Raw genomic sequence first — 27,924 nt, 5'->3', positions numbered from 1 at the left:
GGGTAAAATATGAGCAAATGATGAGTGCTGAAAGGGATCAGCGTTTTCCACCCCAAAATATGCCACTTTGCCATAAGAAGTGTTTTTTTGTTTTTTGTTTTGTTTTGTTTTTTTCGAGACAGGGTCTTGCTCTGTCACCCAGGCTGGAGTGTTGTGGGACGAACACCTCCTAAGCTCAAGTCACCCTCCCACCTCAGCCTCTTGAGTAGTGGGAGTACAGGCATGCACTACCATGCCTGGCTAATTTTTAAAAATTATTATTTTTAGTAGAGACAAGGTCTTGCTATGTTGCCTGGGCTAGTCTTGAGCTCCTGGGTTCAAGCAGTCCTCCTGCCTCGGCCTCCAAAAGTGCTGGAATTACAGGCATGAGCCACCCTACCCAGCCCATTAAGAGTTATTTTGAGCTGAAGGCATTTGAGTTCCCGAAATCCTTTATCTGACTAAAAGCAGAGGTTCTCAAAAGAACTCAGCTGTCACAAATTCCTCCCACTGGGAGGAACTCTTTCTTCTCTTCTAGACATTGTCACAAACTGTCATATCTCCCATCTATTCTCCTAAGGGCCCATTTATCTTTTTTTTTTTTAAAAAAAGAAGTCATTTGCTCTCTCAATATTGCCTTTTCTCCACCTCCCTTTCCTGTAGTAAAATGATACAGAAAATCAAATCTCATCACTCCTTGGGGTATTCATTTCTTTCTATGACACCCTTGTGCAAGCAAAATTTGAAATAAATAACTTTGTAAGCTTTTTCTTCTGTTTGTCTGTCTGCTATAAGTTTAATTCACAGGCTCCTAGGCACTTCACCTAAGAGGGTAGAAAAAAAGTTTTTCCTCCCCTCCAGTGCTTATGAGAGCCTTCCAATCATTTTAAATAAACTTTACAGGTAGTAATAACAGGAGCCAAGGTCTATATTTTCTTCCCAGGGCTGACCTAACCCTTCAGGAAGAAAAACCATCTTTCCATGACGTCTTTATGTAGAAACGAGTCCATTTTGGAAAACAAAATGTTGGAAAATATTTATAGACAATGAGCTATTAGCTCTTTATGCGGAGAGAAAAATCAGTGAAAAACTACAAATATCCAACCATCAGAGACTTTAAAACTGAGAGATCTGAAGAGATCTCCTCCCACTACCCCCATCCCAAATTGGCTTTTTCTTTTGAATGAATCAGTTCTGCTTCCGTGAATATGCTTGGGAGATGGTTAAATGAATAAAACATATCCATGTAAACAAGTAATTATAATACTCATGAGGCAATAAAAAGCTTTCTTTTTTTGGGTACTCATTGAAATTAGTCCTTTCAGCCAACATCTAAAGGATACAAATCCTGCTTTCTGGAAACAAGCACGCAGATCCTATGACTTATTTATTTTAAAATCCTGAGATTACTGGGTATGGACGAACACCAAGTAGAATAACATATTTGAACCATTCCATATTTGAACTGACTTTTCCTAGCAGCTGGTGATAAAATTCTATACTGGTTCTAAGAATTACATGTCATGTGACTTTTACAGATCTTTTTAATGTTGAATCAGTTCTGCTTCCATGATCCTTGACAAGACGCTCTTGCTATTAATGGACAAAAGAAATGTCTAATTACAAGAAAAATGTATTTCCAAGGAGTTGAAGAGTTTTCTATATTTTAGATATATGTCAGGGAAACTGTAATTTGTATAAGATACAAATAACCATAGGTAAATTTGGAGATGAGGTGTAACATATACATGCATTTTTCATGTGTGGTACATGATCTGGCTACAGCAGAGTGCTAGATTTTTGCCTTTTGAGAAAGAAGCAATATGTTGGTGACTAAGGGTATTCTTGGAGATTTGTGGTTTTATTCTGGGAACTTCACTTCCTCTGCATCAAAATGCATCACTTATAAACGATTCACACTGTGAGAAACTGCTTAAAATTCATCTTTCCTTGAGGACCCAAAGCTTCCTTTTAGCCATTTCAAATTCATTAAAATATTCTCCTGCCTTCCCTGGTACATTAACAATGCTTCTCAATTTAATGCATATATTTTAAATCATTACACTTTATTGCTTAAATATTCAATGAAAAGTAGGATGACAGATGTGAATATCCACATTTTGAGGTCACCTTTTATGTGTTCTTAACTGCATAGTAACTCGGTAAATTTTTTCTTGTTTTACTTTTTTCTTTTAGTTTTATATATACATGTATATAAAACTATATATATACAGTTAAAAAAAAAGATATATATATATATATATATATATATATATATCTTTTTTTTTTTAAGAGACAGGGGTTTTGCTTATCCTGGGTTTGAACTCTGGAGCTCAAGTGATCCCACTGCCTCAGCACCTTGATTAGCTGGGACTATAAGCACTCACCACCATGATCAGCTTAACTCAGTAAATTGAAGAAGTGACTGGCTTTACGGTGTTGTTGGGGACATTTCGCAACAGAAGTAATGGTGAACCTCTGCCTGCATGGAGAGCATGCCAGCTGATCAATGACTGAGGCAGTTGCCCTCTTTTCTGCACTTGCTGCTTCAAACTGTGAAAATTCAACACAGAGATGGCTAGAGTCGCTTAAGGACAAATCCATTGATGGCTCATTTTTTTCAACAGTTTTATTAGGCATTTTCTTAAAGTAGTTATTGTGCTAGTATGATTGGGAGATGGTTAAATGAATAAAACATATTCATGTAAACAAGTAATTATAATGTCCATGAAGCAATAAAATGCTTTCTTTTTTTCGGTACTCATTGAAATTAGCCCTTTCAGCCAGCATCTAAAGAATACAGATTCTACTTTCTGGAAAGAAGCATGCAGAGCCTGTGACTTTTATTTATTTTAAAGTCCTGAGATGACTGAATATGGATGAGCACCAAGTGGAGTAACATTTGAACTGACTTTTGTTTGAGCTGGTGATAAAATTCTGCATTGGTTTAAGAATCACATGTCATGTGATTTTTATAGAATTCTTCATCTTGAAAACAGAACAAAAATAGCAAGCTGTTAATAAATGAGCATCCTCCACCCGCAACTTGACATGTCGCAAGGCTTATTCTTAAAGATCTCCAGTCCCATTCATATTCCCAGACTTAGACCCTGCCCACATATGAAATGAACTGTACAATTAAATTCTGCCCCTTTAAAGCCTCTTTGATCATATAGAAAATAAAGCAAAACCATTATTTAAAACTTTGCACACTGACTGCTTGTGCATACAAAGTACCTATAGAATGGTAATTGAAATCTCAAGGTATGAAGTCAAACTTTCTGATTTCAAATCCCAACTCCAACACTTCCAAGTTGTATGAGTTGGACAATGTTGTGTAACTAGTCTGTCATTCAGTTTCATCATCTGTAAAACCAAAATGTTACCTTCCTTGTGAGTTTGTTATTATTATTGGCTTTTTTCTTTTCTTTTTTTTTTTTTTGAGACAGTCTCACTCTGTCACCCAGGCTGGAGTGTAATGGCATGATCTCGGCTCACTGCAACTTCTGCCTCCCGAGTTCAAGTAATTCTCCTGCCTCAGCCTCCCAAGTAGCTGGGATTACAGGTGCCCGCCAGCTAATTTTTGTATTTTTAGTAGAGACAGGGTTTCACCATGTTGATCAGGCTGGTCTTGAACTCCTGACCTCAGGTGATCCGCCCACCTCGGGCTTCCAAAGTGCTGAGATTACAGGTATAAGCCACCACACCCAGCCTGTTGTACTTATTAAATAACATGTTTGGAGTTTTTTGTTTTAGTTCTTATTTTTTTATTTTAGACAGGGTCTCACTTTGTCCAGCCCAGGCTAAAGTGCAATGATGCAATCATAGCTCACTGCAACCTCAAACTCCTGGGCTCAAGCAATCCTCCCACCTTAGCCTCCCAAGTAGCCGGGAATACAGGCATGCATCACCATGCCCAATTTACTTTCTTATTTTTTGTAGAAGCAGGGTTTTGCTATGTTGTCTGGGCTGGTCTTGAACTCCTGGGTTCAAGTGATCCTCCTGCCTTGGCCTCCCAAAGTGCCAGGAGCCACTGCACCTGGCTAAATAACATGCTTTTTAAAAAAGTGTATGCCATGGTATTTGACATTTGTAAAAACACTAAAATATTATTGGTATTATCACCCTCAATGTGAATTAGCTCCAATTAGCACATTAGCACTCAAAAAATCCCATTGGGATGGAAATATATCCTCTCATTAGTTCTAGGTGTTAACCCACAGGCACAACTCTCAACTCTTTTTTGCCTATCCGCCTGAAAAGATGACACCATGTCAAGTTCATCTTAGCTTCCCCTTTGCACGTGTGGCACAGCACACATTAAGGCACTGTGCAGTATAGTAGTTAAGCTTATTCTCTGGACTCAATTAAACTTGGAGTTGAATCCTGTCTTCCTCATTTAATTTTTCTGACTCTTAGTTCCCTGTTTATAAAATGAGTTAAAAGTAAAAGTATCTACCTCATGATGCTATTATAAGGTTTTGATAAAATAATGGATGCAAAGTTTTCAGCATATGCTAATAAAAGCAACAGTAAACATTTATAGGGGGTGGAGCCAAGATGGCCGAATAGCAACAGCTCCGGTCTCCAGCTCCCAGCCCGAGTGACACAGAAGACGGGTGATTTCTGCATTTCTGCTTGAGGTACTGGTTTCATCTCACTAGGGAGTGCCAAACAGTGGGTGCAGGACAGTCGGTGAAGCGCACTGTGCGTGAGCGGAAGCAGGGCAAGGCATTGCCTCACTCGGGAGCGCAAGGGGTCAGGGAGTTCCCTTTCCTAGTCAAAGAAAGGGGTAACAGATGGCACCTGGAATATCGGGTCAGTCCCATCCTAATACTGCGCTTTTCCAACGGGCCTGGAAAACAGCACACTAGGAGATTGTGTCCCGCACCTGGCTCAGAGGGTCCTATGCCCATGGAGTCTCACTGATTGCTAGCACAGCAGTCTGAGATCAAGCTGCAAGGCGGCAGCGAGGCTGGGGGAGGGGCGCCCACCATTGCCCAGGCTTGCTTAGGTAAACAAAGCAGCCAGGAAGCTCGAACTGGGTGGAGCCCACCACAGCTCAAGGAGGCCTGCCTGCCTCTGTAGGCTCCACCTCTGGGGGCAGGGCACAGACAAACAAAAACTCAGCAGGAACCTCCATAGACTTAAATGTCCCTGTCTGACTGACAGCTTTGAAGAGAGTAGTGGTTCTCCCAGCACCCAGCTGGAGATCTCAGAACGGACAAACTGCCTCCTAAAGTGGGTCGCTCACCCCTGAGCAGCCTAACTGGGAGGCACCCCCCCAGTAGGGACAGACTGACACCTCATTTGGCCGGGTACTCCTCTGAGACAAAACTTCCAGAGGAACTATCAGACAGCTGAATTTGTGGTCGCAGGAAAATCCGCTGTTCTGCAGCCACCGCTGCTGACACCCAGCCAAACAAGGTCTGGAGTGGACCTCTAGTAAACTCCAACAGACCTGCAGCTGAGGGTCCTGTCTGGTAGAAGGAGAACTAACAAACAGAAAGGACATCCACACCAAAAACCCATCTGTACATCACCATCATCAAAGACAAAAAGTAGATAAAACCACAAAGATGGGGAAAAAACAGAGCAGAAAAACTGGAAACTCTAAAAAGCAGAGCACCTCTCCTCCTCCAAAGGAACGCAGTTCCTCACCAGCAACGGAACAAAGCTGGATGGAGGATGACTTTGACGAGTCGAGAGAAGAAGGCTTCAGACGATCAAACTACTCTGAGCTACGAGAGGAAATTCAAAACAATAGCAAAGAAGTTAAAAACTTTGAAAAAAATTAGAAGAATGGATAACTAGAATAACCAATGGAGAGAAGGACTTAAAGGAGCTGATGGAGCTGAAAGCCAAGTTTCGAGAACTACGCGAAGATTGCAGAAGCCTCAGTAGCAGATGCGATCAACTGGAAGAAAGGGTATCGCTGATGGAAGATGAAATGAAGAGAGAAGGGAAGTTTAGAGAAAAACGAATAAAAAGAAATGAACAAAGCCTCCAAGAAATTTGGGACTATGTGAAAAGACCAAACCTACGTCTGATTGGTGTACCTGAAAATGACGGGGAGAATGGAACCAAGTTGGAAAACACTCTGCAAGATATTATCCAGGAGAACTTCCCCAATCTAGCAAGGCAGGCCAACATTCAGATTCAGGAAATACAGAGAACGCCACAAAGATACTCCTCGAGAAGAGCAACTCCAAGACACATAATTGTCAGATTCACCAAAGTTGAAATGAAGGAAAAAATTTAAGGGCAGCCAGAGAGAAAGGTCGGGTTACCCACAAAGGGAAGCCCATCAGACTAACAGCTGATCTCTCAGCAGAAACTCTACAAGCCAGAAGAGAGTGGGGGCCGATATTCAACATTCTTAAAGAAAAGAATTTTCAACCCAGAATTTCATATCCAGCCAAATTAAGCTTCATAAGTGAAGGAGAAATAAAATACTTTACAGACAAGCAAACGCTGAGTGAGTTTGTCACCACCAGGCCTGCCCTAAAAGAGCTCCTGAAGGAAGCACTAAACATGGAAAGGAACAACCGGTACCAGCCACTGCAAAAACACGCCAAATTGTAAAGACCATCGAGGCTAGGAAGAAACTGCAGCAACTAACGAGCAAAATAACCAACTAACATCATAATGACAGGATCAGATTCACACATAACAATATTAACGTTAAATGTAAATGGGTTAAATGCTCCAATTAAAAGACACAGACTGGCAAACTGGATAAGGAGTCAGGACCCATCAGTGTGCTGTATTCAGGAAACCCATCTCACGTGCAGAGACACACATAGACTCAAAATAAAGGGATGGAGGAAGATCTATCAAGCAAATGGAAAACAAAAAAAGGCAGGGGTTGCAATCCTAGTCTCTGATAAAATAGACTTTAAACCAACAAAGATCAAAAGAGACAAAGAAGGCCATTACATAATGGTAAAGGGATCAATTCAACAAGAAGAGCTAACTATCCTAAATATATATGCACCCAACACAGGAGCACCCAGATTCATAAAGCAAGTCCTGAGTGACCTACAAAGGGACTTAAACTCCCACACAATAATAATGGGAGATTTTAACACCCCACTGTCAGCATTAGAAAGATCAACGAGACAGAAAGTTAACAAGGATATCCAGGAATTGAACTCAGCTCTACATAAAGTGGACCTAATAGACATCTACAGAACTCTCCACCCCAAATCAACAGAATATACATTTTTTTCAGCACCACACCACCCTTATTCCAAAATTGACCACATAGTTGGAAGTAAAGCTCTCCTCAGCAAATGTAAAAGAACAGAAATTATAACAAACTGTCTCTCAGACCACAGTGCAATCAAACTAGAACTCAGGATTAAGAAACTCACTCAAAACCGCTCAACTACATGGAAACTGAACAACCTGCTCCTGAATGACTATTGGGTACATAATGAAATGAAGGCAGAAATAAAGATGTTCTTTGAAACCAACGAGAACAAAGACACAACATACCAGAATCTCTGGGACCCATTCAAAGCAGTGTGTAGAGGGAAATTTATAGCACTAAATGCCCACAAGAGAAAGCAGGAAAGATCCAAAATTGACACCCTAACATCACAATTAAAAGAACTAGAAAAGCAAGAGCAAACACATTCAAAAGCTAGCAGAAGGCTAGAAATAACTAAAATCAGAGCAGAACTGAAGGAAATAAAAACACAAAAAACCCTTCAAAAAATTAATGAATCCAGGAGCTGGTTTTTTGAAAAGATCAACAAAATTGATAGACCGCTAGCAAGACTAATAAAGAATAAAAGAGAGAAGAATCAAATAGATGCAATAAAAAATAAAAAAGGGGATACCACTACCGATCCCACAGAAATGCAATCTACCATCAGAGAATCCTACAAACACCTCTATGAAAATAAACTAGAAAATCTAGAAGAAATGGATAAATTCCTCGACATATACACCCTCCCAAGACTAAATAAGGAAGAAGTTGAATCTCTGAATAGGCCAATAACAGGTTCTGAAATTGTGGCAATAATCAATAGCTTACCAACCAAAAAGAGTCCAGGACCTGATGGATTCACAGCTGAATTCTACCAGAGGTACAAGGAGGAACTGGTACCATTCCTTCTGAAACTATTCCAATCGATAGAAAAAGAGGGAATCCTCCCTAACACATTTTATGAAGCCAGCATCGTCCTGATACCAAAGCCTGGCAGAGACATAACCAAAAAAGAGAATTTCAGACCAATATCCTTGATGAACATTGATGCAAAAATCCTCAATAAAATACTGGCAAACCGAATCCACCAGCACATCAAAAAGCTTATCCACCATGATCAAGTGGGCTTCATCCCTGGGATGCAAGGCTGGTTCAACATACGCAAATCAATAAATGTAATCCAGCATATAAACAGAACCAAAGACAAAAACCACATGATTATCTCAATAGATGCAGAAAAGGCCTTTGACAAAATTCAACAACCCTTCATGCTAAAAACTCTCAATAAATTAGGTATTGATGGGATGTATCTCAAAATAATAAGAGCTATCTATGACAAACCCACAGCCAATATCATACTGAATGGGCAAAAACTGGAAGCATTCCCTCTGAAAACTGGCACAAGACAGGGATGCCCTCTCTCACTGCTCCTATTCAACATAGTGCTGGAAGTTCTGGCCAGAGCAATCAGGCAGGAGAAGGAAATAAAGGGTATTCAATTAGGAAAAGAGGAAGTCAAATTGTCCCTGTTTGCAGATGACATGATTTATATCTAGAAAACCCCATTGTCTCAGCCCAAAATCTCCTTAAGCTGATTAGCAACTTCAGCAAAGTCTCAGGATACAAAATCAATGTACAAAAATCACAAGCATTCTTGTACACCAATCACAGACAAACAGAGAGCCAAATCATGAGTGAACTCCCATTCACAATTGCTTCAAAGAGAATAAAATACCTAGGAATCCAACTTACAAGGGATGTGAAGGACCTCTTCAAGGAGAACTACAAACCACTGCTCAATGAAATAAAAGAGGATACAAACAAATGGAAGAACATTCCATGCTCATGGGTTGGAAGAATCAATATCGTGAAAATGGCCATACTGCCCAAGGTAATTTATAGATTCAATGCCATCCCCATCAAGCTCCCAATGACTTTCTTCACAGAACTGGAAAAAACTACTTTAAAGTTCATATGGAACCAAAAAAGAGCCCACATCGCCAAGTCAATCCTAAGCCAAAAGAACAAAGCTGGAGGAATCACGCTACCTGACTTTAAACTATACTACAAGGCTACAGTAACCAAAACAGCATGGTACTGGTACCACAACAGAGACATAGATCAATGGAACAGAACAGAGCCCTCAGAAATGATGCCGCATATCTACAACTATCTGATCTTTGACAAACCTGACAAAAACAAGAAATGGGGAAAGGATTCCCTATTTAATTAATGGTGCTGGGAAAACTGGCTAGCCATATGTAGAAAGCTGAAACTGGATCCCTTCCTTACACCTTATACAAAAATTAATTCAAGATGGATTAAAGACTTACATGTTAGAACTAAAACCATTAAAATCCTACAAGAAAACCTAGGCAATACCATTCAGGACATGGGCATGGGCAAGGACTTCATGTCTAAAACACCAAAAGCAATGGCAACAAAAGCCAAAATTGACAAATGGGATCTAATTAAACTAAAGAGCTTCTGCACAGCAAAAGAAACTACCATCAGAGTGAACAGGCAACCTATAAAATGGGAGAAAATTTTCACAACCTACTCATCTGACAAAGGGCTAATATCCAGAATCTACAATGAACTCAAACAAATTTACAAGAAAAAAACAAACAACCCCAACAAAAAGTGGGCAAAGGACATGAACAGACACTTCTCAAAAGAAGACATTTATGCAGCCAAAAAACACATGAAGAAATGCTCATCATCACTGGCCATCAGAGAAATGCAAATCAAAACCACAATGAGATACCATCTCACACCAGTTAGAATGGCCATCATTAAAAAAGCAAGAAACAACAGGTGCTGGAGAGGATGTGGAGAAATAGGAACACTTTTACACTGTTGGTGGGACTGTAAACTAGTTCAACCATTGTGGAAGTCAGTGTGGTGATTCCTCAGGGATCTAGAACTAGAAATACCATTTGACCCAGCCATCCCATTACTGGGTATATACCCAAAGGACTATAAATCATGCTGCTATAAAGACACATGCACACGTATGTTTATTGCGGCACTATTCACAATAGCAAAGAGTTGGAACCAACCCAAATGTCCAACAACAATAGACTGGATTAAGAAAATGTGGCACGTATACACCATGGAATACTATGCAGCCAAAAAAAATGATGAGTTCGTGTCCTTTGTAGGGACATGGATGAAACTGGAAAACATCATTCTCAGTAAACTATCGCAAGGACAAAAAACCAAACACCGCATGTTCTCACTCATAGGTGGGAATTGAACAATGAGAACTCATGGACACAGGAAGGGGAACATCACACTCCGGGGACTGTTGTGGGGTTGGGGGATGGGGGAGGGACAGCATTAGGAGATATACCTAATGCTAAATGAGGAGTTAATGGGTGCAGGAAATCAACATGGCACATGGATACATATGTAACAAACCTGCACATTGTGCACATGTACCCTAAAACCTAAAGTATAATAAAAATAAATAAATAAATAAATAAAAAAGAAAAAAAAAACAAAAAAAAAACATTTATATACTACTTACCATGTGCTAGGCCCTGCTTTAAGCACTTTGCATGTATTAACATGTTAAATCCCCATAACAATCCTATGATATTGGAGCTATTACTGTCTTCACTTTGCATATGTAGAAACCAAGATCGAGTGAAATCAATAACTTGTTCATGGTCATATTAATGGTAAGTAACATGGCAGAATTAAAATCCAGGCAGTTTACCTTCATCCTGGGATCTTAGTCACTATGCCCTTTTCCCTCCCAATAGTATGTGCTTGTCAAATATTTGCTATTACTACAGTAATTAATAAGTATTTATTAAGATATTTAATGAATCAATATCTGCTGAAGTATTTATTATTTACTATACATTACTAAGTAGCACATTTTATTATAGGCCACCAAAGTGGACTCCTTTGCTTATAAGTTTTTGAAGAGGCCGGGTGCGGTGGCTCAAGCTTGTAATCCCAGCACTTTGGGAGGCCGAGGCGGGCGGATCACGAGGTCAGGAGATCGAGACCACGGTGAAATCCCGTCTCTACTAAAAATACAAAAAAAATTAGCCGGGCGTGGTGGCGGGCGCCTGTAGTCCCAGCTACTAGAAGAGGCTGAGGCAGGAGAATGGCGTGAACCCGGGAGGCGGAGCTTGCAGTGAGCCGAGATTGCGCCACTGCACTCCAGCCTGGGCGACAGAGTGAGACTCCGTCTCAAAAAAAAAATAAGTTTTTGAAGAAATTCTCAGATTCTGCCTACCCAGATAATTAATAAGGTGTATACTAAGGAAGGCAATTCAAAATATGTTTTCATCTACTATAACAGCTGCCATTTTTTTGTATAATTAGATTTTAAAATAATTTAAAATAAAACAGTGGTATATGATTTGTTGCAAATGACTGACTTCACCTAAGATATACATCATCACCTATTTCAAAACCTTTACTTAAATAGGAAACAAAACTACAGGAGGTAACTTTGAAAATTGTATGAATAGTCTTAATAATACTCTTAAAAATCATAAATCAAAATATATAACAGCTTGCTTCCATAGTTTGAGGTTTATTATTATATTGCCTAAACTTCAATATAAAATTTTAAATATGAAACATAGAATGCAAAATAATTTTTTCCTTGGATAATTTAATAGTTAGGGACATACCTCACTGCACTTCATTTTATTGTACTTCACAGATATTATTTTTACAAATTGAAGGTTTGTGGCAACTCCAGGTTGTGCAAGTCTATTGGTGGCATTTTTCTAACATGTGCTCATGTCACGTCTCTGTGTCACATTTTAGTAACTCTCACAATATTTCAAACTTTTTCATTATTATTAAATCTGTTATGGTGATCTGTGATTGGTGATCTTTGATGTTACCATCATAATTGTTTTGGAGAACCATGAACTATGCCCATATAAGATGGTGACCTTAACCAGTAAATCCTGTGTGTTCTGACTGCTCCACCAGCCACCCATTTCCCCATCTCTCTCCCTGTCCCTGGCCCTCTCCACTCTCTGAGACACAACAATATTGTTAGTATGCCAATTAACCCTATAATAGTCTCTAAGTATTCAAGTGAAACATAGAGACACATATCTCTCACCTTAAGTCAAAAGCTAGAAATGATTAAGCTTAGGGAGGAAGGCACATTGAAAGCCAAGATAGATCAAAAGCAGGCCTCTTGATTCAAGTTGTGAATGTGAAGGAAAAGTTCTTGAAAGAAATGTAACATGCTATTCCACTGAACACACAAATGATAAGAAAGTGAAATAGACTTATTGCTGCTAGGGAGAAAGTTTGAGTGGTCTGGATAGATCAAACCAGCCAGAACATTTCTTTAAGTGAAAGTCTAATCCAGAGAAGGTCCTAAGTCTCTTCAATTTATGAAGGCTGAGAGAAATGAGAAAGCTGTGAAAGAAAAGTTGGAAGCTAGCAGAGATTTGTTCATGCGATTTAAGGAAAGAAGTCATCTCGGCCGGGCATGGTGGCTCATGCCTGTAATCCCAGCACTTTGGGAGGCTGAGGCAGGTGGGTCACCTTAGGTCAGGAGTTTGAGACCAGCCTGGACAACATGGTGAAACCTCATCTCTACTAAAAATACAAAAATTAGCTGGGCGTGGTTGCACGCACCTGTAATCTCTGCTACTCAGGAAGCGGAGGCAGGAGAATTTGCTTGAACCCGGGAGGTGGAGGTTGCAGTGAGCCAAGATTGTGCCACTGCACTCCAGCCTGGGTGACAAAGCAAGACTCCATCTCAAAAAAAAAAAAAAAAGTCATCTCTGTAACATAAAAGTGCAAGGTGAAGCAACAAGGGCTGTTGCCAAAGCTGCAGCAAGCTCTCCAGAAGATCTGGCTAAGATCATTGATGAAAGTGGCTAAAATAAACAACACATTTTCAATATAGATGAAACAGCCTTACACTGGAAGAAGATGTCAGCTAGGACTTTTATAGCTAGAGAGGAGGAGTCGATGCTTGGCTTCAAAACTTCAAAGTACAGGCTGACTCTCTTGTTAGGGGCTAATGTAGCTGGTGACTTTAAGTTACATGCTCACTTACTATTCAAAAAATTCTAAGGCCCTTATGAATTATTCTAACTGTAACCAGATGCAGTGGCTCATGACCGTAATCCCAACACTTTGTGAGGCCAAGGCAGGAGGATTGCTTGAGCCCAGGAGTTCAAGGCATCAGTGAGCTATGATGATCCCACTGTACTTCAGCTTAGGCAACAGAGCAAGACCTTTCATCTATGAAAATGCAAATACAAATAAATAAATAAATAAATAATTATTCTAAATCTATAGATTTAAAAAATGTGCTCTATAAATGGAATAACAAAGCCTGGGTAACTGTTTACAATATGGTTTCTTGAATATTTTAAGTCCACTATTAAGATCTACTGCTCAGAAAAAAAGTATTTCTTTCTGAATATTACTTCTGGTTGATAACACATCTGTATTAGTCCATTCTTATGCTGCTAATAAAGACATACCTGAGACTAGGAAATTTGTAAAGAAAAAGAGGTTTAATGGACTCACAGTTCCACATGGCTGGGGAGGCCTCACAATCATGATGGAAGCCACGTCTCACATGGTGGCAGGTAAGAGGACATGTTCAGGGGTACTCCCCTTTATAAAACCATCACCTCTCGTGAGACTTGCTATCATGAGAACAGTATGGGAAAGACCTGCACCCATGATTCAATTACCTCCCAATGGCTCCCTCCCATGACATGTGGGAATTATGGGAGCTACAATTCAAGATGAGATTTGGGTGGGGACACAGTCAAATGATATCATATGTGGTCACCCAAGAGTTCTGATGGAGATGTACAAAGAGATTAACATTGCTAACACACGTCTACTAACACAACATCCACTCTTCAGCTTGTGGATCAGGGAGTAATTTTGACTTTCAAGCCTTATTATTTAAGAAATAAATTTTGTAAGGATATAGCTGCCATAGATAGTGATTCTTCTGTTGGATCTGGGCAAAGTAAATTGAAAACATTCTGGAAAGGATTCACCATTCTAGATGTCATTAAGAACATTCGTAATTCATGGGAGGTGGTCAAAATATCAACATTAACAGGAGTTTGGAAGACGTGGACTCCAACCCTCCTGAATGAGCTTGAGGTGTCCAAGATGTCAGTGGAGGAAATGAAGTGCAGATGTGGTAGAAACAGCAAAAGAACCAGAAGTGGAGCCTGAAGATGTAACTAAATTTATGACATTTTAATCTCACGCTAAAACTTGAATGAATGAGGTGTTGCTTCTTATGGATGAGCAAAGAGTGGTTTCTTGAGATGGAATCTACTCCCAGTGAAGATGTTCACAGCATTGTGTAAATGACAACAAAGGATTTAGAATTATATAAACTTAGTCAATAAAGCAGTGGCAGGGCTTGAGAGGATTGACTCCAATATTGAAAGAAGTTCTATCGCAGATAAAATGCTACCAAACAGCATTACAGGCTATATATAAATCTTCTTGAAAGGAATAGTCAATCTATGTGACAAACGTCCTTGTTGTCTTACTTTAATAAATTGCCACAGCCACCTCAGCCTTCAGCAACCACCATCCGGATCAGTCAGCAGCCATCGGCATCCAGGCAAGACCCTCCACCAGTAAAACACTTATCACTCAGTGAAGGCACAAATGATCGTTTGCAATTTTTAGCAAAAAGGATCTTTTACATAAAGGTATGTACCTTTTCTTAGATATCATGCTATTGCACATTTAATAAACTAGAGTATAGTATAAACATAAATTTTATATGCACTATAAAACTAAAAAATGTGTGTGACTCGCTGTATTCCAATATTCACTTCTTTGGGGTGATCTGGAACTGAACCCACACTATCTCCAAGCTATGCCTATATAAGAGACTGAACCTGCTGCTGTTTGACAGAAGGAAGAATGGTTCTTTTATCATTTTATAACAAAATGCCATACTTCCTTTACAAAGTAAGAATTTATTTTCCATGCAATATCAATAAAAGTAATGTGATTATATTCATTTTTCTAGAGCTTCATCCCTTGCTTCCTTTTCTCTTCTTATCCTCATTTATTTTCTTTCATCTATTTTTAATTTACATTATCTTGTTGCATTTCAAGTATCCATATAAACTGCCTTATGTACTTCCTGAAACAAGATAAAATTATATAAATGTTCTGTGAGCAAAGTATAATGTAAGGTATATATGACATTTTCATTTAAAGGGCTTTGCAAACAGTAGGGTTAATCTGATATTTATTGCTTTATTTCATTCATGGACATCTGAGAATCTTCTTGAGTGGATATAAAAAATAGTTATTATAGTAAACTGAATGATGGCCCCTAAATATATCCTAATTCCTGGAACCTGGAAATGTTACCTTTTGCAGATGTGATTAAGTTAAAGGTCTTGAGAGAGAGAGAGAGATTATCCTGGATTATCTAGGTAGGTGCTAAATGAAATCACGAGTGTCCTTATAAGAGAGAGGCAGAGGGAGGTTTGACGCGTACAGAAGAGAAAACAGTGTAACCACGGAGGCAGAGAGATTGGAGTGATGCAGCCCAAGAATGTCGGCAGCCACCAGGAACTGAAAGAGGCAAAGACGATTTCTTTCTTAGAGTCTCCAAAGGAAGGACAGCGCTGCCGACACCTTGATTTCAGCCTAGTGATAGTAACTTTGGAATTCTAACCTCCAAACTATGAGACAGCACATGTTTATTGCTTTAAGCCACGAAGTTTGTGGTAATTTTTACAGTGGCCATGAGAAACTAACATAGTTATTAATTTGAATATATGCAAATGTTAAAAGGAGACAGTTTTCCTTGTAACATTAAAGACGTTGGGAAAGGCGAAAACAACAAAGTTATTTCCATTTAGAATAATAAAATATTGAAGGGTAGTTTAAAAGGATCAGGAAGTTTTTATTTTAAAGGACTACTGTATGTTTCGGGAAAATGCTACATTTCTAACCCAATTCCCTCTCTAACATATCAATTATCTTAAAGCAAAATTATCTGGCACCAGAGGAAAGCAAATAGGAATGCCATTCTCCTGTGGACATCTCTCTCCACATTGTTCTCCAGCCCTCCTCGGTGAACAGCTCCACCCACAATCCCACTTCCTGTTTTCTGTCCTACCACCTCCCCTGAAAGTCCTCTTGTTTTGCTGGAAGCAATCTATTATTTTACAAAGTCAAAGAACATATTTGCATAATTTCACTTATGGGAAAGTTTCTAATGCAGTAAGTTGCTGCACTTACTGAGCTATATGGGCGAATCATGTCCATAACACCTTGGTGGCTTCCTGGACAATATGAGATACAACTCATCAGCAACTGCCTGTTTAACCTCACTTATCTTTACCTGTCTCTAGATTAGCAGGCAGAGAGATAAGCCATCTCCACTCTAGATAATTCTAAAATAAACGGTGCTGAAGGTGGAAGCTTACACTTTAAAAATCACAGAACTGTCTTATCTAGAATCTAAGAGGCAAATCATTCATTTAGCCAGAAAAAATGTGCAAGTGGTAAATGTTAGGCAACAGGGGTACCTTAATGGCGCCGGTTCCGGGTTCTTCTCCCCTCCTTGACAGGGCACTGTCTGAACCCGCCAAAGGAGGGCCAATCAGAAAGAAGCATCTCCCGCCTTCCCTTGGACCCGCCCCACGTAGGCCCAAGGGATATAAAACTCAGCACACCAGCAGCTCTCTCTCTCTCCTCTCTTCTCTCTGTTCCCCGCACGACCTGACCTCTACCTCTCCAATAAAGATCTCTTGGCTGCCACCGGTGTCGTCTCTGACTAGCCTGTCGCCCTTCAGTAAAAAGATTTCTCTTTAATATATGCTATAAACAGTTTGTGAGAAGTTTTTTCTTAAATAACTCAATATGTCTGCTTTCTAAATAACAAAAAGTCTGAAAATGAAAATCTTAAAATGCTAGGCAAATGAAGATTTAAGAGGTAAGTATCCTCCATTTGATTGTACAAGTAGGAAGCTGGGGTCATCCTTGACACTGCCCTCCTTCACATTCAATCCAATTTTGACTTTTCTTAAGTTTTTTTGTTGTTGTTCTCTTTTTGTTTATCTGTTTTTGAGACAGAGTCTTGCCCTCTTGCCCAAGCTGGAGTGCAGTGATGTAATCACAGCTCACGGCTGCCTCGACCTGCTGGGCTCAGGTGATCCTCCCACCTCAACCTCCCAAATAGCTGGGATACAGGCACGCACCACCACACCCAGCTAGTTTTTGTATTTTTTGTGGAGACAGTGTTTCACCGTGTTGCCCAGGCTGATCTCAAACTCCTGGGCGCAAAAAATCTGTCTCCAGCCTCCCAAAGTGCTGGAATTACACGCGTGGCTGGCCTTTTTTGTCTTTTTTTTTTTTTTTTTTTGAGACAAGGTCTCTTGTCCAGACTAGAGTGCAGTGATGGGATTTTGGCTCACTGTAGCCTCAAACTTCTGACCTCAAGCAATCTTCCCACTCCAGCCTTCCAAGTAGCTAGGCCTACAGGCACATGCCACCACACTCAGCTAATTCTGTTTATTTTTTATAGAGATGATTTTTCTCTCTATGTTGTCCAGGCTGGTCTTGAACTCCTGGGCTCTAAGTGATCCTTCTACCTTGGCCTCCCAAAGTGCTGGTCACTGCACCTGGCCTCTTAAGTATTTCTTAAATCTGTTCACTTTTCTCATATCCATTTGCCTTTTTACTAGTCCTCTTTACACCCAAAGTTTCCATCCAGTCATGAGGGGAAAGGAAGAGCACCACAGGGCAGCTGGAGATTCAGGTTGGGACTGAAGTTTTACCTTTCCTCCAAAAGTCATAGGCTTTGAGTGAGAATGAGTCCCTCACAGCATCCACTTTGCTACTTTTTACCTATCTGGCTGTAAACAAGGAATTTATTAAAAAGTCATGGCAAAAATTGCAATTACTTTTGCACCAACCTAATATCTTCCATGCTTGTTTCCTCTCTGTAGAATGGGAATGAGGACATGAACTACCTTATGGGACTGCTGCGCACAGGATGTGAGTCCCTCAATACATGCAAAGCACGAAGAACAGAGACAGGAACACGATAAACAATCTGCTGTTCTGATTTTTGCATACTAGGGTTATAGTTTTTCAGGCTCTCGCTGCACTATGAGGCCCTTTCTTAGCATTAGCATGGCAGTGACTTTACATGTTATTTTTCAAATAGCTATCAAATTAATATTTGTCTTTTCCTCTACTGTAAATTTTATGAAGCAGATACCAAGTCTGTCTTTGCTCTTCTTAGCACAGTGCTTGGCAAAGGAAAGCACTGAAATATTTGTTAAGTAAATCTTGGAAGTAAAGCAAAGCAATAAAGAAACCAGTGACACCAGTGGTTACCAGTCTGCAGTTTCAGATGTCTTCAGAAGTTGTATGAATGTTTCCTAACTGCTATAGTTCTTCTCTAACCTCACTAATATAAGCTTTGAAATATACCCATGTTCAGGTTCCAAAGATTCCAGTTTGACTGGGATGGGGTTGGCCAAGGCCAGTAATGAAGACTCTCTAAATAATTCTGATCTGCAAGTCAGGTTGGAAAGCTCCGGTGCTGCTCCCACCAGCTTCAGTTCTGGTGTGAAGGCCTGCAACCTGACCTCTGCTTTTGAATTTGACCAACTGCCCTCACCCTTGGTTGAATTATCCTTTCCTATCTACATAATAGAGGAAAAAATATGGGAAGCGGCAGCTTTACGGGCAGGACTTAGGAGGATGGAACAAACGAGTAAGATTCGTGCTGTTCAGACAATTGTAATCCTGGCAGCAAACCTGTTGGGCGACTCCAGGCCCACGCACTCGCCAACCCACTCTCATTCAGGGCGTTCTGCCCCTAGAGGGCGAGGGCGAGCGCATCAGGTCATGAACCTCTCTTTTTTTTTTTTTAATGAGATTTTATTTATACTAAGAGCCAACACAGAGTTTCCTACTGTGTAAAAGAATGGTGGCTTTGATTGCCTTAAAGGCTGAACTCCGCAAGCCATCCCTTCTGGGCGTTGCTCCCCAAGGTAGAGCACTGAGTCCGTTTCCTTCCCACCTGTCTCTCGCTCCACATTCGCCCACATCTGCCCCTTTCCACGGTCCGTTTACCCCCATTCTTGAACGATTCCATCGGAATTCCCCAACCCTGTTCCAAGTGTGACCCCAAGATACGAGGCCGCCCTTCTTGAAGCCACCGCCGGCTCCTCCAGCAGGCAGCCCCGTGAGCAGGGAGCTGGGCGGCCGGGGGCCCCGCGCGCCACGGGAGGCAGAGGTCGCTCCCCGATTGCGGGAAACCGAGGCTCACGTGTGGATCTGCTGGAGGTCAGGGGGCCGGTAACGTTCACCTGGCCTCGGAAGGCGAGTCCCGGAGCGGGAAGCCTCTCGCGTAGCCAAGCTGCGGAGCCACCCCCGCGGCGGGCGATCCCCTCACTCCCTAACTTGGGAGCCACAAGCCGCGAGTCCACAGCCCTGGGCGAAAAGAGTCACATTCCCTCCCCACTCCCTCAAGGGAAAGGGAGCGAAACACGCCTTCCGGACCCGGCACAACAGGTCCTTCGGGCACCCGCGAGGTTGGGAAGGCCGGGGGCGACTGGCTGCGGAAGAGGGTAGAGCATTCCACGGGCGCATTTCCTGAGGAGGGGCCTCTCCACTTGCGGATCCCCTGTCACTTTACTGAACCCCAGACCCACAGCAAATCCTGAGTTTGGGGAGCAGGCATTATACCGAAGGCGCGGGTGGGAGTGGAGTTCTGGACGTGTAGCACGCCACCAATCTGTTCTGTCCGAGAGCGAAGTTAGGTGGTGCAGGAAAAGAGCCTTTATGCGCGCCCCAGGACCTGACTCTCCGGGCGAACGGCGACCACTCACCTTGTGCCTGCGCCTCCATGGTGGCTGACTTCGAGCTGAGGGCGGCGGGGACACCCCGGTGCTTCCCAGAGCAGATGGCAGCTGCGCCCAGGCTCAGAACGCAGCTGGCCCCGCCGCTCGCTCCCACTCCTGGCACGCGTGTCGCGAGCGCTGCGCGGAGGGGGTTGGGGACGCAGGGCAGCCGCCACTGGCCGCTTCTGGTTACCTCCGCCCCTTCCAGTCCACCTGGCCCAAACCAAGCTGGAACGAGCTCGCCGCTGGGCGCCACCTGCCGGCGCTCTGCACAGCAGGCGGAAGGCACCCACTCCCGGCGCTATAGGGGCATACCGCAGAGATATTGCAGGTTAGGTTCCAGATCCCCGAAATAAAGCGAGTATTGCAACAAAACGAGTCACACGAATTTTTCAGTTTCCTAATGCATACAAAAGTTACGTTTGCACTATGCTGTAGTCTATTAAGTATGCAATAGCATGATGTCTAGAAGGAGCAATGTACATACCTTGACTTAAAAAGATATTTTATTTCTAAAAAATGCTAAAGATCATCTTCACCTAATGGGAATCTTTTTGTTGGTGGAGGGCATTGCTTGGATGTTGATGGCTGCTGACTGATCCTGGTAGTGACTGCTGAAGGCTGGAATAGCTGTGTCAATTTCTTAAAATGGGACAACAATGAAGTTTGCTGTGTCAATTGACTCTTCCTTTTATGAAAGATTTTTCTGTAGCATGCAATGCTGGTTGATAGCATTTTATCCGCATTATAACTTTTTTCAAAATTGGAATCAATCATCTCAAACCCTGCCATTGCTTTGTCAACTGAGTTTATATAATTATAAATCCTTTGTTGTCATTTCAACAATGCTGTGAACAACTTCACCAGGAGTAGATTCCATTTCGAGTAACCATTTTCTTTGCTTGTCCGTAAGAAGCAACTCCTCAACCATTCAAGTCTTATGAAACTGAGCAATTTACTCACATATTCAGGCTCCACTTCTAATTCTAGTTCTCTTGCTATTTCTACCATATCTGCAGTTACTTCCTGCTTTGAAGTCCTGAAATCTCAAAGTCATTCAGGAGGGTGGGAATCAACTTTTTCCAAACTCCTGTTAATGTTGACTTTTTGACCTCCTCCCATGAATTATGAATGTTCTTAATGGCATCTAGAATGGTGAATCTTTTCCAGAAGGTTTTCAATTTACTTTGCCCACATCCAACAGAAGAATGACTATCTATGGCAGCTATATCCTTACAAAATTTATTTCTTAAATAATAAGGCTTGAAAGTCAAAATTACTCCTTTATCCATGGGCTGCAAGATGAATGTTGTTTTGCCAGGCATGAAAACAACATTAATCTCTTCGTACATCTCCATCAACTGTTGAATGACAAAGTATATTATTAACCAGCAATAATATTTAGAAAGAAACATTTTTTGAGCAGTAGCTCTTAATAGGGGGCTTAAAATATTCAATAAACCATGCTGTAAACAGATGTACTGTCATTCAAGTTTTGTTGTTCCACTTATAGAGCACAGGCGGAATATATTTAGCATAATTCTTAAGGGATCTAAAATTTTCAGAATGGTAAATGAGCTTTGGCTTCAATGTAAAGTCACCAGCTACTTTTGCCCCTAGCAAGAGAGTCAGTTTGTCCTTTGAAGCCTTGAAACCAGGTATTGACTTCTTTGTAGCTATAAAAGTCCTTGGTAGCATCTTCTTCTAGTATAAGGCTGTTTCATCTGTACTGAAAATGCGTTGTTTAGTGTAGCTACCTTCATCAATGATCTTAGCCAGATCTTCTGGAGAACTTGCTGCAGCTTTGGCATCAGCCTTTGCTGCTTCACCTCACATTCATGTTATGGAGATGACTTCTTTCCTTAAACTTCATGAGCCAGTCTCTGCTAGCTTCCAACTTTTCTTCTACAGATTCCTCACTTCTCTCAGGCTTTACAGAATTGAAAAGAGTTAGGGCTTTGCCCTGGATTAGGCTGTGGTTAAGAGAATGTTGTGACTGCTTTGATCGGGTTTGATCCAGACCACTCAAACTTTCCCCATATCGGCAAGAAGACTGCTTCACTTCCTTATCATTTGTGTGTTCACTGGAGTAGCACTTCTACTCCCCCTCAAGGAGTTTTCTTTTGCATTCACAGCTTGAATAACTCGCACAAGAGACCTAGCTTTTGGCCTATCTCAGCTTTCAACATGCCTTCCTCACTAAATTTAATCATGTCAAGCTTTTGATTTAAGGTGAGAGACATGTGACTCTTCCTTTCATGTGAATATTTGGAGGCAATTGTAGGGTTATTAATGAGCGTAACTACAATATTGTTGTGTCTCAGAGAATGGAGAGGCCTAAGAAGAGGGAGAGAGATGGGTAAATGGCTGGCTGGTGGAGGAGTCAGAACACACACAAGATTTATTGATTGAATTTGCTGTCTTATATAGGCATGGATCACGGTTCCCCAAAATAATTATGATGGTGACATCAAAGATCACTCATCGCAGATCACCATAACAGATATAATATAATGAAAAAGGTTGAAATATCCTGAGAATTACCAAAATGTGACACAGAGACATCAAGTGAGCACATGGCATTAGAAACATGGCACCAATAGATTTGCTCAACATGGGGCTGCCACAAACCTCCAATTTGTTAAAAACGCAATAGCTCATGCCTGTAATCCCAGCACTTTGAGAGGCCAAGGTGGGCAGATCATGAGGTCAGGAGATCAAGACCTTCCTGGCTAACATGGTGAAACCCCGTCTTTACTAAAAATACAAAAAATTGGCCGGTCGTGGTGGCACGTGCCTGTAGTCCCAGCTACTCAGGAGGCTGAGGCAGGAGAATTGCTTGAACCTGGGAGGCAGAGGTTGCAGTGAGCTGAGATTAGCTTGGGCAACAGAGAGAGACTCCATAAAAAAAAAATGCAGTACCTGTGAAGCACAGTGAAGAGAAGCACAATAAGACGAGGTGTGCCTGTAAAGGTCTGATACTATGCCCTGGACGGAAGAGAACATGGTTTTACAATACTGAGCCATCACTCTTAGTGGAGATACGAAGGTAGGTTTCCACAGGCCGTGGTTCCAACATTTTTGTCAATTGATCAATACACAATTTTGTTTCTTTATATATTTTAGTTTAAAGACACCTTATTTCATGTGTATCATGTATATTGTTGTTTCATTAACATTGAGCTAACAGCCAACAGCACTAAAACTCATACCAGAATCAAGTTTATTAAGCTTATTTAACATATATATTTTCTCTCTAAGGCACATCACAACCTTCTTGCACCTAGGAACACTAGACAGTACTTCAGTGCTATCAAGCTTACAATTACAATGCTTTGGGGACCAGAAGAATCACCAAAAAAAAAAAAGGTTTGTTTATGGACTGGAGAGATGAAACAAGAAGGCAAAGTTGCCTTGCTTTTCCTCAGCAGGAAACTTGAGTCTTCTGGGGTCTCTGTCCATGAGTCCCTGTAGGTTGTACTTGCAGGTTGATGAGACAGTCATGTTTTCAGACAGGACTAGAAATTCACAGCCCTGTTCCAAGGCTTGCCTGGTAATGAGATTAGAAAGCATGACAAGGAGTAAGAAATATCAGCTCCCATCTCTACTCCTCTGGCTTTTGGGTGTTACAGATCTCCCCTTTTTCTCAACATCTACACAATCTTCATCTGTAAAATACAATGTGCTACTTATTTACATTTGGTCTTGAATAGTTTCCCATTTGGGTTTTTGTTTCCTCTTCCTTTCTTAAAATAGATGGTAAAGTCTGTCAGGGTTGACTGTGGATATTATGTTAAACCTCCCATAATTCCTGACAAAAAGTCTTACAAAAATTTCATAGCTCAAAAAGATTTATTCAATAAACAATTAACTAACCAGTAGGTTATATTTTATCCATGCCCAAGTTTGCACAGTATAGACTAATAAACACAAATGGAGTCTTACTTTTTTTTATTGAAAGAAGGAATACTACTCATGGTTTCCTGGCACATGTACAAGCACCTCAGTGTGGTTTTTGTTATGTTGAAGGTCTCACTGATTTGTAATCACTGCCATTAAAATTACAATGTAGAACACTAGGCATAGGGCTTTTAAATCACTTTTGGCAATAGTGACCAGGGATGCATGAAGTGAAGAATCAGTGATTAAATCACTTTTAGAGTCTATTCAGTTGTTCTGGTCTTCTATACCCTGGAAATTAAACACCAGGTTAGGGTTGACTCTCAGCTGCTAAAACGAGCTAAAAATAGTTAATGACTTACCAGCTTGAGTCATCTAACCTTCATCTATACTCTGACTCATTTTTCTGATTTATAACATTTTAAGTTGCTACCCTTTTAATTTTTCAATCATTATTTATAATAATAAAATATTGGTATTCATTCCAAAATAGTTATTGAACATCTATATGCCAGGAACTGTGATAGATGCTAAGGGTGTGGGTTAAGGACATACTCCTTCCTTACCAGGGAGTTCATGATCTGGTGAGAAGGAGGGATAAACAGGTTTTTTATAAAGCAGCGCCTCGTGGTAAGCACTGTGCATAGAGGGTAAGCCCAGTGCGTCTGTGAGCACTGAGGGAAGCCTCCTAACTCAGGCTGGTGAGAAGATACAGAAATGTTTCTTTCAAAATGCTTGCTTCAGCTGTGTCTTAAGAGTAAAGGAGTCCGGGCGCGGTGGCTCACGCTTGTAATCCCAGCACTTTGGGAGGCCAAGGCAGGTGGATCACGAGGTCAGGAGATCGAGACCACGGTGAAACCCCGTCTCTACTAAAAATACACAAAAAAAATTAGCCGGGCGTGGTGGCGGGCGCCTGTAGTCCCAGCTACTCGGAGAGGCTGAGGCAGGAGAATGGCGTGACTCCAGGAGGCGGAGCTTGCAGTGAGCCAAGATCGCACCACTGCACTCCAGCCTGGGTGCCTGGGTGACACAGCGAGACTCCGTCTCAAAAAAAGAAAAAAAAAAAAGAGTAAAGGAATTAGCCAGGTAAGTTTGTGTTATCCCTCAAATAATGGTTTAGCCAAAGAAGACTATTATTGAAGTTAACATATTATAAAAATGAAGATTTTTCTATTTTGTCTTTTCTGTCTTTGTCTTTTCCTTGTCACTTAAGATGGTGAACTTTCTTAACTTCTTTAAAGCTTAGTGAAATAGCCACCTTCACCCCCTCCTTTGTCTCTATGGCCATTCCACATGCAAAATGCTGGGCAAGTGTTTGATTGAATCAATGAAATTCTGTTTAAAAATACCTTACTTAATGTATTTTGTTGCTTTAACTTTAACATTGGTGTTGACATTAACATTAACATGAGACAGTCATGTTTTCAGACAAGACTAGAAACTCACAGTCCTGTTCCAAGGCTTGCCTGGTCATGCGATTAGAAAGCATGACAAGGAGTAAGAACTATCAGCTCAGGTCTCTACCAACAGCACTATAACTCATAAGAATGAAGTTTGTTTAGAAAGTTGATCATTCTGTAGGGGTGAAATGCAGTAGAAATCTCAACTGTCCAAAGGAAAAGTGTATTCAACAGTTTTCTCTTACACCAGTTCCCGGTCACTTGTAATGTATGGGTCTGAAGGCATCTTGGGAGGTGGACAGGGCACAGAAATGAGAGGAAGGAGTAGAAAGGACAGGTGAAGTGTGCTGCTCTGGCCTATGAACCTTACAAATACATTGAAAGAGAACATGAGCTTTGGGGCTCCATTAGATTCCCACTCTGAAAACTTCCAGCTGTATCACCTAAAGGAAGTGTCTCAGCCTCTCTGTGCCTGGCTTTCTGTATTTGTGTCAGGATGCTATACGAGGTATTAATGGGCGTGTTCTTTCCCTCCTATCCCACTGGGCACCTGTGCTTTTAAAGCAGTGGTTCCCAGTCGTCTTCTACATCAGCACCACATGAGTGGCTTTTAAACATTTCTGATACCTGGGTTCTGCCCCACAAGTATTCTGATTTGTTTTTTGAAATCTCTCTCGGTGATACTGATGTGCTTCCAAGATTGACAATGACCATTTCAGAAACTGTCCACAACAAAGATAAAAGGTTCTATATTCTCAGCTTTTAAATTAAAACGTTGTCACCCAAGTAAACAGAAAATAATGAAAAAGAAATATGAGCAGGCAGCACAAGAATTTTTACCCCTAATTCCAGGGGAGTTGGAGAGGAAAAAAACGTTGGGGAGGGCAAAGAAGTATGAAAGATTTGGACGTGGCTCTGCCTACAGATTTCACCCTTCCTCTCCCTACTCCTATGAGAGCAAAGAGGACCTGGCCTCGACAATTGCATTGAGAACTCTGATGGCCAGATAGTTTTGAGAAACCTTAGGGATAGAACAAGTGCTCTTTGTCACTTTGAATTTTTCACCCTCTCAAGTAGTAGAGGAAGCCAGAGAGGAGTTTCCTTGAAGCCCCAGGTAGGGTGTGGAAGTTAGTAGGGAGAGAGAACTAGCTAGTAAGCCAATACCCCCAGGAGGCTGGAGAAAGGCAGCTTCCATTTCCTTGAAGCCACATGAAGAAAAGGGTGCAACAGACTCTTTCATGAGGGTAGGGGGCGCTGCACAAAGGGAGAGGCACTCATAACTCAGCCTAGCTGGAGGACTTACTGACCTCACCCCACATCATACTACTAAGCTGGGCAAAAGGAATGAGGAGAGATAGTTTGATTGCTCAGAAAAGGGGCCAGCACCACCTTTTTCCCACCTCTACCAACTTCCTAGTTCTCAGGAAACTTGGAAAGTGGAGTCTACCCACCAGAGAGTTGGCTTTGGAGGAGGCCAGGGGAGATTAGTTGGCTGAAGACTAGCCAGGAGCACTGAAGCAGAAAGCTAGAGGTGAAGTGAACATCAGAGAGGTGCAGCACAAGGCCTGGCTAGGTTCCACCAGGGCCTGCGGGAGCTGCTGGTGAGCGAACACGCTGTCAACCTCATCCATCTGGATATGGGGTCATTTGGGTTTTCTTTTCCCCTTCCTCTCAATTCCCATCCCACACATTTAGTGAAGAGGAGCTGGTACCCAGAAGTGACAGGGTCCATAGACACCCAAAAACTAACTTTTGCATCATAACCTTCCAACACACACACACACACACACACACACACACACACACACACACATTTTCCAAGCAGTGCTGAGAGAAGAGAGGAAAAGAGATTGCTTAGGCTCAGAACACTATACGCCAAAGTACGGCACATTGGCACGCCAAATACTAGGTCCCTTTCCTTCAGTTCAAAGCATTCAAATACATTCCTCTAACCTTGCCCCACCTTTCTGTGTAGGAGCTGGCCATAAATTGTTTGGCCTACTTTGACTGATAGTAGGTCACAAGACCCTCATTCTAGAGTGGTTCCGCCCCACACCCTGGAGGGAGGAGCGCCACACCAAGAGGCCAAGAAGCATCCAACAGCGAAGCCTTGCTCGGTGTGTTAGGCTGTTCTTGCATTGCTTTAAATACTTGGGACTGGGTAGTTTATTTTAAAAAGAAGTTTAATTGACTCTCAGTCCTGCAGACTGCACAGGAAGCATGCCTTCAGCATCTGCTTGGCTTCCGAGGAGGTCACAGGGAGCTTTCACTCATGGTAGAAGGTGAAGCAGGAGTCGGCATGTCACATGGCAAGAGAGAGGCGAGAGAGAGAGAGTAGGAGGTGCCCCACACTTTTAAACAACCAAATCTTCCGCGAACTCACTTATCAGAAAGGGGATGGTGCTAAGCCATTCATGAGGGAGCCGCTCCCGTGAGCCAAGGACCTCGCATTGCACCCTACCTCCAACACTGGGTATTACATTTCAACATGAGGTTCGGTGGGAACACAGATCCAAACCGTATCACTGGGTTTCCCCTCTCAACCTATGACCAT

General features: G+C 41.6%; 1 protein-coding gene across 8 annotated transcripts in view; it reads right to left on the bottom strand.

Annotated features, from left to right (window-relative positions):
• Window positions 1-20,368, bottom strand: part of TPD52L1 (TPD52 like 1) — a 116,166-nt gene extending 95,798 nt beyond the window's left edge. For 6 of the 8 annotated variants that reach the window (XM_004087642.3, XM_030809639.1, XM_003255657.3 and 3 more), the window contains exon 1: window positions 20,059-20,368. In XM_004087642.3, coding sequence (XP_004087690.1) covers window positions 20,059-20,077 — 19 coding nt within the window. In that variant the 5' untranslated portion in view covers window positions 20,078-20,368. Of the gene's footprint in view, window positions 1-19,496; window positions 19,784-20,058 lie in introns of those variants that run through there. The other 2 variants (XM_003255661.3, XM_012506079.2) reach the window with 1 other exon arrangement.
• Window positions 20,369-27,924: the final 7,556 nt, after the last annotated feature.

This window comes from Nomascus leucogenys, chromosome 3 (assembly GCF_006542625.1).
Source record: "Nomascus leucogenys isolate Asia chromosome 3, Asia_NLE_v1, whole genome shotgun sequence".
Classification (NCBI taxonomy): Eukaryota; Metazoa; Chordata; class Mammalia; order Primates; family Hylobatidae; genus Nomascus; species Nomascus leucogenys.
This window is presented reverse-complemented; position numbering and strand designations above follow the sequence as displayed.